Raw genomic sequence first — 11332 nt, 5'->3', positions numbered from 1 at the left:
ATTATTTTAGAATAGTAAGGCTGCATTGTGGCATATTCGTTGTTTTATGAAACAAGGCTTAATTACTATTATTTTAGAATTGTAAGGCTGCATTGTGGCATATTCATTGTTTTATGAAATAAGGCTTAGTTATTATTATTTTAGAATAGTAAGGCTGCATTGTGGCATATTCGTTGTTTTATGAAACAAGGCTTAATTACTATTATTTAGAATAGTAAGGCTGCATTGTGGCATATTTGTTGTTTTATGAAATAAGGCTTAATTACTATTATTTAGAATAGTAAGGCTGCATTGTTGCATATTTGTTGTTTTATGTAATATCGCAGAATCTAAGATTTCGCGCATAGAACCTGCCCTGTAATACATTGCATATTATGTACATGCACTATAATATCGTTTCCTCCAGTGGCACAGTAGTGTGTCTGCGGACTCATGCTGCTAGAAGCTTCGTTTTGATACCGTGTTGGGCAGAGCACAAATAGCTCATCGTATAGCTTTGTGCTTAATTATAAAACAAAAAACCTTTTTTTTAAGAAACTGGTTTACAGCACGAACACAGTTGCTTTGTTTACGTATTTAACATGGATTTTCTCACGTTGTTTGCTTTCAAGAAAAACTCGAATCGCAGGACTCAAGATTGACACCACTTCTTGAGGGTTTTCTCGTTTGTCACGTGGTTATTGTATATCATCTCGTTTGTTTTATTCTTGCCTGTGTTCAAGCGCAAAGCTATACTGTGGATGCCGGTATAGAACTTCAATTTTAGCGTTTAACGCCAGCAAGCTAATGGGGAAGAGATTTTTTATGCGTTGAAAACTTTTGTGAAAGAGTGGACTTTTTTTTAGAGTAAAAAAGAGGAAACCGCTAGTGTTTTATATTATAAAAGTCGACGATTTTGTTTCCTGGAATTAAAGCAAAACCATCAAATATTGATACCTTTATAAAAGTATGAAAAATATTTTCAAACGCGACGTGTTCTGTGCATTAACTCTGGCAGTGTAATAGCTGTCAGTCACGCAAAACGGTGAAGAAAGTGTGTCACGTGATTATACTTCCGCATTAAAAAAACCGTAAAGATAAAAGTGGATTAAAGTAGGTGAATTATAACAAACAGAACTGATGGAAAATGTAGAAAAATAACTAAACCAATCTTGTAACTAATCACTAGGACGTGCAGCGGTGGTAGAAATGACACAAGGAATAACTGATAGTAACAAATGTGCGCAGGTTCGCTATATGGTAAAGCTCTGGATTTTGACACTGACGAATCGATACCGTAAAATTCACAGGCATATATGACGTCACTAGTCAAGGAAAGTTGAAAACGTTATTTGCTTTTAATCGAGTCTTTGTTAAATAATCATAAACAGGACTTTTCGGTGGTGATTTTAACTTAATCTCATGAGTGCAGACAAACTGCAGCGTTCTCAGTAGAGAAAACAGGTAAAACGTCCCAACTTAGAGAAGAGATGATACACAACAAAGGTTTTAGAAAGACGTAAATTGAAAACAATACATGTGTTTGTGCAAATAAAAATAAACGTTGACTCAATAGTAGAGATAAAAAATGTCAGGTCTTTTTGAACAGAGCGTCTTGAATTGTTTAATAGATGATTTTATAGATGAAGATAAACAGAAAGGAAGTTTAGAAACACTTGAAGTTAACTGTCTTTAGTTTTGAATTGATAGACTAGCTTGATGGAAGGTACCTAGTCAAAAGCTCCAATCATTTACTCTTGGTCTACTCTAATCGAAGAGTAGAATTTAACTGCTACTTTTATAACGCACTTACAGCTCTAAAGTATGGACCACCGAAAGCGAATCTTTATGGTCTGACACGCCAAACACTGGGCTACAACCCAGCCATTTTCTATAGTAATAAACAACGAAACAGAAAATTAACACATGTTATTATTTCGCATCAGATATTTGTGGTTTTACAAAAGCCTTTATAGTTTAACTTCGGAATCTTGCAGCTATCTCAAATTAAAACTTAACCTAAGCCTAAACCTAGGCCTTTTACAAGTGAACTGCTCAAACACTATACTTTTTAAGCAGAATCTATGAAAACAAACTGACAAGTTTTACTTTGCATTGTCAGGTCTACGAGGAAAAGGAACAGGTCTTTTTTTAAAATAACTGCATTTCACATAAAACAAAATCTCAAGTCATAGTTTTCTAAGTTTATCCAGCGCGAGCTAAATCATATATATTAGCATGTGGACAGTTTCTTCTTTTGTGACACACCATTTGCATAATATGTTTCATAAGGAATTGATATAGAACTAACATTAAAGGTATGACAGGCTTAACAACAACTCATCCTGTAGGCATTCTCGCAGATTTATGGTTTGGATTCTCATCTCATGGCTTGCCTACAAAATATTCGATTACTTGCATGTAAAGTTGAAATGAAAATATTAAGTACCATTGTATTCTCGAGTACATTTAAAATGCTATGATGGAATCATTGTCTCTTTGCGCTTGAAACAGAATTGAATTGTTCGTACCTTCAAGTGTTGTGTGTTGAGTGGAGGGTATATTAGCGACGTGTAACCCTAATTAGGGTAAGCAATAAGCCTAAAACCTCAGAATTTCTCAAGTTGCACTTTAAATAATCTCGTGGATAAATTTGTCTTAGTGTACGAAATCACAACTAAAAAATGTAATTTCTTGGTCTAACCCTAATTAGGATTAGCATTAAGGCTGTGCCTAAAACCTCAGTTGTTTTCAGTTGTCCTTTAATAAGATTCTTAAAGAAAATTCCTATGTTAATATACGTTTTACAGCTAAACTTTAAATCTAAATTAATGTAAGAGGAACACTGAAAGCCTAAATTTTAAATTAGTGCCTCTAAAGGAGTTAATGTTAATAAATGTGAGAAGCAACTGACAATCTTGTGAATCGTAGTGTTAAACGATAAATTACTATTCGTTCACACTAATAATAACTGATTAATGGTTAGCGAGTGTCAAGAAAGATGTTTTACACAATAAAAGCCACCGTGTGAATAACATAACCACTCAAAACGAAACTGGAAATAGTTCAAAGAGCTCCGCGTTAGGAGGGACGAACATTTTCCTGTCCAGGAGTTCGGTGTTTTCGAGAGTGTGCGGTGGGGTCACTCCGACGTATTTCTGGACAGGGTTCCAGTGGGCGGATGCTGTTGTGGTAGGCCACTAGTAATTTCTGACATTCATTCTCATCACTCCCGAGGTTATAATTAGGATATTTTTGTTGAAGTCGCTTTCTTTCCTGCAAAATAAAACTTAGAAATGTACATATAGTTATGTTTTAAATGTATTTATGTATATAGTTTGTTTTCTGTTGTTGTTTGTTTTGAAATTCGCATAAAGCTACTCGAGGGCTATCTGAGCTAGCCGTTCCTAATTTATCAGTGTAAGACTAGAGGGAAGGCAGCTAGACATCATCATCCACCATTATAACGTCCCCACGGATGAAAGGGCGAGCATGCTTGGTGCGACCGGGATTCGAACCCGCGACCTTCGGATTATGAGTGGAATGTCTTGGCACACTTGGCCATGCTGGGCCTATGTATCTAATAACATATCATGTTATTTATTTTAAATCCGGTAAGATACATTACCAAGACTTTGATAAAGTAAAACATGCAATTTGTATGTTGGAGAAAAGCAGGTCGTTCGTATATTTTTCTTTCCCATCATTTAGGTCCAGCATGACCAGGTGGGTTAAGGCGAGCGACTCGTAATCTGAGGGTCGCGGGTTCGCATCCCCGTCGTACCAAACATGTCTTTTCAGCCATGGGGCGTTACAATGTGACGGTCAATTCCACTATTCGTTGGTAAAGAGTAGCCCAAAAGTTGGCAGATAGTCATTACCACCCACTGCCATTACCAAAACAAACAAACACCTCATTTATTAATCTGAGAGTCGCGGGTTAGAATTCCGTCGCATCAAACATGCCTTTTCAGCCGTTGGAGTGTGTATAATGTGACGATCAATCCCACTATTCGTTAGTAAAAGAGTAGCTCAAGAGCTGGCGGTGGGTGGTGATGACTAGCTGCCTTCCCTCCAGTCTGACACTGCTAAATAAAGGGACGACTAGTGCAGGTAGCCCTCGAGTAGCTTTGTGCGAAATTATAAAACAAACAAACAAACACCTCATTTAACTCTCTCACTTTTCTCTTTGCAAGAAATATATAATTAAATATATAATTAAACTGTGTCGTGCAGTCATTTATTATTAAAATGTGACTCGAACTGTGAATAATTCTTAAATGTTCTTGGAAGAAGTTTTATTTCTTCCAATGAAATCTCAACATTTGTAACTCGCATGATCGAGAACTTAAAATATATATATATATGTATATTATTTTTTTAGAAAATGGTAAAAGGGCTAAATAATTTTCCCAATTGTTTATGTTTACCGAGCCACGCATTATTTTCAGAAACAGTTATGTCTTTAAACGCTTTTTAAGGTGCGCTCTCTCCGACGAGGGAATCGAACTCCCATTTGAGCTTTATAAGCACGAGCCAAATAACTGGTGGCTTTTAAAACTAGAATAATTACGTTTTTCTTTCTTGTTCTATATCTATCTTTAGAAAAAAACGTGGTTTCATCAACAATTACATACTGCCTAAACTTTCCTTGCTTTATACTAAAACATCACTTTTGAGCTGCCATAAACTGTATTAATGGAGGTCACCAAAGGTCAAAATGTACGATAATCTTCCAAAATGTTTTAGGCTATACTCAAGGTTACTAGCCTTAAAGCTATGTTTTAAATTACGTTGTATTTTTTACTAACAGAATTGAAGTAAGAGATTTACGGGTTTATAGATGGTGTTAAAATGTAACTTTTTTACCGACTGTTGTTAAACTTTAGCATGTTTGAGAGTTCTGATTCTTTGTATAGTTAGATCTGTCTTTCTGGTTTTGTATTATTTACTACGAATAAGAAACCATATAGTTGTTTAGCTAGATTTATCTGTTGTCACACGAAAGCATTTCCAACCAAAATAAATTTGTTCTGAAGTTTCCTGATAGTCGTTAGATGGCAGTAGTTACCCTATGGAGAACCACTGATTGTTTGTAAGACGAGCCTGATCATCCTGTCATGTAACAAAAACATATTTAGAGGGGTCAAAACACGTTCTTCTATCCCCCAAAGGTGGGGAATCGATTATGAAAGTCAGTAGTCCAACCATATAAAATTAAGTGGTATACTATATTTGTATAAATGAAAATAAGTAATTACTACAACACGTATAACATTTTAATGTGTATCCGTGTGTTACATTTTGTCACTTAACTCATTCTTTCATTCATTCAAACAAAGGGGTGAGCGAAAAATCATATTTATTAACGAAGATGTGGGTGTGGGTGGCAAATGTTTGGGAAACTTTGAACTATCTAACAGTGTCATATTCACCTATAAGAATGAGATATTGTATTAATTTATTCGACCCAATGACAGAGCGGAATGTCTGGACTTACAATTCTAGAAACTGGGTTTCGATACCCGTGATTGTATAGATTTGTGATTAATTACGACCAAACTTATGAGCTGCCGAATATTACATCATAACACATTACATTTGCTTCTAAGCCATATTTTTATACTGCGTAAAAGTGATTTTTATTTTTTTATTCGCTTACATACTCTTATAATGCACTATATGACCCTAATGGCATGGCCGAGTGCTTAAGGCACTCGATTCCTAGTCTGAGGGTGGCAGATTCGAATCCCCGTCACAACAAACATGCTAGCCATTTCAGCCGTGGAGACTTTATAATGTGACGGTAAATCCCACTCTTCGATGATAAAGAGTTTTCCAAGAGTTGGTGGTGGGCAATAATGACTAGCTGCCTTCCCTAATGTCTTACACTGCACGTAGCTCGTGTAGTTTTGCGCGAAATTCAAAACAAACCAATCGTTTAAATACTAAAGTATTGCAAAGTCGTTTGTTTTAAAATAAAATTTGACATTCGTCGAGATAATATTGTTTAAATAAACCGTGTAGAAATTGCGTGTCATTCTATTTCTATCATTGAACTGTCACGTTGCTGAAGTAATTTCGACAGTTTAACAAGGACTAACTGTGTTCCTTCTCAGTGTTTTTGTTACATTTTATGGTTGTGAACGTTTATTTGACGAAATATTTTCAACTGACAAATGACAAGCTTCCACTTACCACTTTCAGTCTACGTTGTTCAAAGTCATGTAGTTGTTTCTGGAACCCGAAATTGGGATTAGCGATGCTTCTAGCTCCACGGACAGACTTCAGAGCGTCCTTGTGGTTCAGTGAGGTCACGGACATGACGTAAGCTGCGGCAATGGTCACGCTACGAGACACTCCTGCAAGACTACAAATAATATTACATACATACATTTACACTACGAAACACCAATGGCTTACAACCCTAACGGAGGATAGTGCAGATAGCTTGTTGTGTTGTTTTGTGCGGTATAAATGAGGTATTAGTTTTTATGAGATGTAGCTGTGATAATAAATAAAGGATCAAATCTCAATTTCAATCAGTTAATATTAACCTATTTGATCACATCAGTCACGAATATGAACCCAGTAATTAGCGGAGCTTATAAAATATCCTTTTGTTACATCGTTGTCCATAAATATCAATATATTATTTTATCAGTTGGGTGTCTTTATTGTTATCGACATTTTCGGCCGTAAACCCAATAATGTCACGAGATACTGCCAACCTAGGATATTTAGGTTAGTTCTGAATCTACATAGTAAGTTCAAAATACAAACAATCGTAATAATAAAAGTACAGTTTGTTTGTTTTTAATTTCGCACAAAGCTACTCGAGGGCTATCTGCGCTAGCCGTCCCTAATTTAGCAGTATAAGACTAGAGGGAAGTCAGCTAGTCATCACCAGCCACCGACAACTCTTGGGCTACTCTTTTACCAACGAATAGTGGGATTGACCGTCACATTATAACGCCCCCACGGCTGAAAGGGCGAGCATGTTTGACGCGACGGAGTTGCGAACCCGCGACCCTCAGATTACGAGTCGAATGCCTTAACACGCTTGGCCATTCCGGCCCAAAAGTACAGTCACAAAAAATAAGTCAGTAAACATATGTCGTTGATGAAATTAATAACAAAGAAAGTAATAACTTACTTATGAAACACAGTAAGTGTGAAGATGAACGTCCATATTTTGAATATTCCAGAAAACAACATTGTGTTCCCCGATTTCTCATCATGTGTATAAAACAGTTAACTAAGATAAGAAGTTATTTGATGAATAAGGTAACACTGATTATATAGTTTACATATCATTCTGACAGTAGAACATAATGTTAAATTGTTTTAATATGTATATATATTTATTACACTTCAAACTATTAATGAATTGTACACTTACAGACAGCCAGACACACGTTTTATAAACATTTTGTTCCAATTTACCGGTAAGAACGTATTACTTACTCTCAGAATACCTTGTTTATATATAACCACTACAACAACAGGTTTAGATGTCGAAATGTGTTACATTATCAGACAATCACCACAATTATTTAAATAACTTTGGGTTTATTGTTATTCAGTAAGACATACACAATCGGCTGTCTGCTCTACGTGGCCCAGCATGGCCAGGTAGGTTAAGGCGTTCGACTCTAATTTGAGGGTCGCGGGTTCCACTCCCGGTCGCACCAAACATGCTCGCCCTTTCAGCCGTGGGGCGTTATAATGCGACGGTCAATTCGTTGGTAAGAGAGTAGCCCAAGAGTTGGTGGTGGGTGGTGATGACTAGCTGCCTTCCTTCTAGTCTTACACTGCTAAATTAAGGACGGCTAGCACAGATAACTCTCGAGTAGCTTTGTGCGAAATTCAAAACAAAACAACTTCTCTCTGGCCATCGGTGGTATCGAAACCAGATTTGTAGCGTCTTGATCTCGTACACTTACCGCTAAGGAGGCTATGGAATGATATGGTAATTAGTACTTCTAAGTATTATACTTATCTAAGTAGAAGTGGTTACTTAGATTTAATGACAACTTTACTCACCAGTGAACATATACTTATCTAAGTAGAAGTGGTTACTTAGATTTAATGACAACTTTACTCACCAGTGAACATATACTTATCTAAGTAGAAGTGGTGACTTAGATTTAATGACAACTTTACTCACCAGTGAACATATACTTATCTAAGTAGAAGTGGTTACTTAGATTTAACGACAACTTTACTCACCAGTGAACAAGTACGTTACCTCCATTTAAACGAGCGTTGTGGATGAAATCGTTGCATCGTGAGAAGAACTGGTTTATATTTTGATTCGGCGTATCAGATGCTATAATACACAAGTATTCTTTGTCCTGTATAAATACAAATGCGTTATTACAAAGTATAAATGACAAAAACATAAACAAGTAAACATGTTAAAGTCAACTGCCCTAACTCGCGAACAGTGCGTTGTATTATGTTTAAATATTTTATGGACTTGAAAGGCCCGGCATGGACGAGTGTGTTAAGACGTTCGACTCGTAATCCGAGGGTCGCGGGATCGAATCCCGGTCGTACCAAACATGCTCGCCCTTTCAGCCGTGGGGCGTTATAACGTTACGGTCAATCTCGCTATTGGCGGTGGGTGGTGATGACTAGCTGCCTTCCCTCTAGTCTCACACTGCTAAATTAGAGACGGCTAGCGCAGATAGCCCTCGTGTAGCTTTGCGCGAAATTAAAAAAAAAAAAAAAGATTTGAAAATAAACAGAACGAATTATATTAGCTGGTGTTGTCCAATAAGAAATGTGCTATTTCTCTACAGATCTATCGACCAATCATTACAAGAGCTGGCAAACTCACAGCTAGTTTCTGTGTCTGGCCACGCGGCTATGGCACTCGACTCGCGTTCCGAGGGTCGTGAATTCAAATCTCAATATCGCCAAACATGCTCACCGTTTCAGCTATTAGTCTATGAGTGCGTTATAATGTTACGGTCATCCCACTGTTCTTTGGTAAAAAAAGTAGCCCGAGAGCTGGCTGTGGGGAGTAATGACTCTAGTCTTACACTACTAACTTAGGACGGCTCGTACGAAATTCAAACTCTCTCTACTTATTAACTTATGTGTTTTAAACAAAAAATGAGATCAATATAAGATAACAAGACTAACTGGTAATTGTGGAACTTCCGAGAAACGTTTCTTTCATTGTGAAAAACAAAAAACTCTCACTGGACAAGGTGGATATTAGGAAACATTGTTTATCTAGCTCTCTAACACTGTTCAGGCGATCGGTATACTGGTCAGCATTCTCTATCATTAGCAAATAAAATATCCCGTCACGGAACAAGTTATTTTCAGTTTATAGGGTGGTCCGCGGTATATTGTAAAATTATAGAACACAAAGATTACTAGTTATTTAAATAATAATATTGAAGAAATTGTTACGTGACGTGTGAGGCGTCAATAGAGGTTTTAAGATACATATAAATCAAAAACAGTGAAATCTTTAGATTGAGAATATGTTTCGTGACGTAATATATCTATTTTTTTTTTGTTATTAAACTTGATATAAAAATGACATATTCACGTCTTGAGATTTCAGTTTAATGTACTTCTCACACGGAATGTCAAATCACCAACTTTACTAAAGTAAGAAAAACAAAGAAAGAACTTGGTATACGTGGGAGAACGTAAAGTACACCCGTAATATTTAGTTTATTATTAAGTTGAAGAATGGCTGCTCACGTCATGGAATATTGTATTTGGTGTATAGGGTGGTCCGTAGGTACAATTTTAAATACATGAACATTCTTATTGGGACGAAAAGATAGGTAGGTTTAAAAAGAGGCCCTTAAAGGATTTTAACAAACACACAGACGCAGAATAGTTGAGTCAATTGTTTATTGTAGTGTGGTTGTTGGATCTTTATATGTAACATAAATAAATATTTCAAACAGATTACAGTGTTGTTAGCTATTTACAAAAATAGGCAAATTACCTTTAGTTAAAAACAGATTAAATACTTTGGCTAAAATAGAAAAGAAGCGAAGACAAGAAACTCATCACACGTGCACCGCACAAAACAATATATCTGTACAACAGGTGTCGCAGTCAAACACAGAACAACATTAACACACCAAGAACTCTGTTTACATAACCAATCTCTTCACACACCAAGAACTGTGTATGTTTATATAACCAGTTTCTTCACACACCAAGAACTGTGTATGTTTATATAACCAGTTTCTTCACACACCAAGAGCTGTGTATGTTTATATAACCAATCTCTTCACACACCAAGAACTGTGTATGTTTACATAACCAATCTCTTCACACACCAAGAACTGTGTATGTTTACATAACCAATCTCTTCACACACCAAGAACTGTGTATGTTTATATAACCAATCTCTTCACACACTAAGAACTGTGTATGTTTACATAACCAATACCTTCACACACCAAGAACTGTGTATGTTTACATAACCAATCTCTTCACACACCAAGAACTGTGCATGTTTATATAACCAACCCCTTCACACACTAAGAACTGTGTATGTTTATATAACCAATCTCTTCACACACCAAGAACTGTGTATGTTTACATAACCAATCTCTTCACACACCAAGAACTGTGTATGTTTATGTAACCAATCTCTTCACACACTAAGAACTGTGTATGTTTACATAACCAATACCTTCACACATCAAGAACTCCGTGTATGTTTACATAACCAGTATCTTCCCACACCAAGAACTCCGTGTATGTTTATATAATTCATCTCATGTCTTTACCTTACAATGCAGATAGAATAATCGGTGTTTGTCCTGTAAAAGTGAGTTTTTTCTAGAACCAACAAATTCTACGCTGTTGGACTTTATGATTACAACCAACACATTGGATTTACAATTGGATCTAACTTGTGATCCTTCACTTCGCCATTTTTACCTTCACCAGTTCTACCAGAAATTAACAACCCACGAACTGTTAATCAGAAACCCCTTTGTTAGTAGAGTTATTAAAAACCCACTTTAATCAAACGTAATATTCACAAGAGGGCCAAGAGAAAAACTAACGTTCGTGAACACCCCAGCTGGGGGAGGATCTTCTTAACTAAACACCAATCACGAATGAAAAAATTATAATTAAAGAAGTCACATACACACAGGTTATACAGTCGGATTGACCCACAGTGATGTCGCACAATTGTCCGTTGGTAGGCCAGTGCATCTGACGCTTTCATGGAGACTGAATTTAAATGTTAATTGTTTAGTCATTGTGCAGCAAGTGATGTTGTGCCACATATAGTCATTGTGTAGCACGCAATGTTGTGCAACATATAGTGATTGTCTAGCACGCTATGTTGTGC

At 36.4% G+C, this 11332-nt stretch overlaps 1 protein-coding gene across 1 annotated transcript in view; it reads right to left on the bottom strand.

Moving 5' to 3' along the window:
* Positions 1-1893: 1893 nt before the first annotated feature.
* LOC143246816 (dual specificity protein phosphatase 22-B-like) overlaps positions 1894-11332 on the bottom strand; it is a 30976-nt gene continuing 21537 nt past the window's right edge. Inside the window, exons 3-5 of the mRNA XM_076493988.1 lie at positions 8212-8336; positions 6178-6349; positions 1894-3255 (exon numbers count right to left, since the gene is read on the bottom strand). Coding sequence (XP_076350103.1) covers positions 3061-3255; positions 6178-6349; positions 8212-8336 — 492 coding nt within the window. The 3' untranslated portion in view covers positions 1894-3060. The remainder of the gene's footprint in view (positions 3256-6177; positions 6350-8211; positions 8337-11332) is intronic.

The sequence above is a fragment of the Tachypleus tridentatus genome, chromosome 3 (genome assembly GCF_004210375.1).
Source record: "Tachypleus tridentatus isolate NWPU-2018 chromosome 3, ASM421037v1, whole genome shotgun sequence".
NCBI lineage: Eukaryota > Metazoa > Arthropoda > Merostomata > Xiphosura > Limulidae > Tachypleus > Tachypleus tridentatus.
This window is presented reverse-complemented; position numbering and strand designations above follow the sequence as displayed.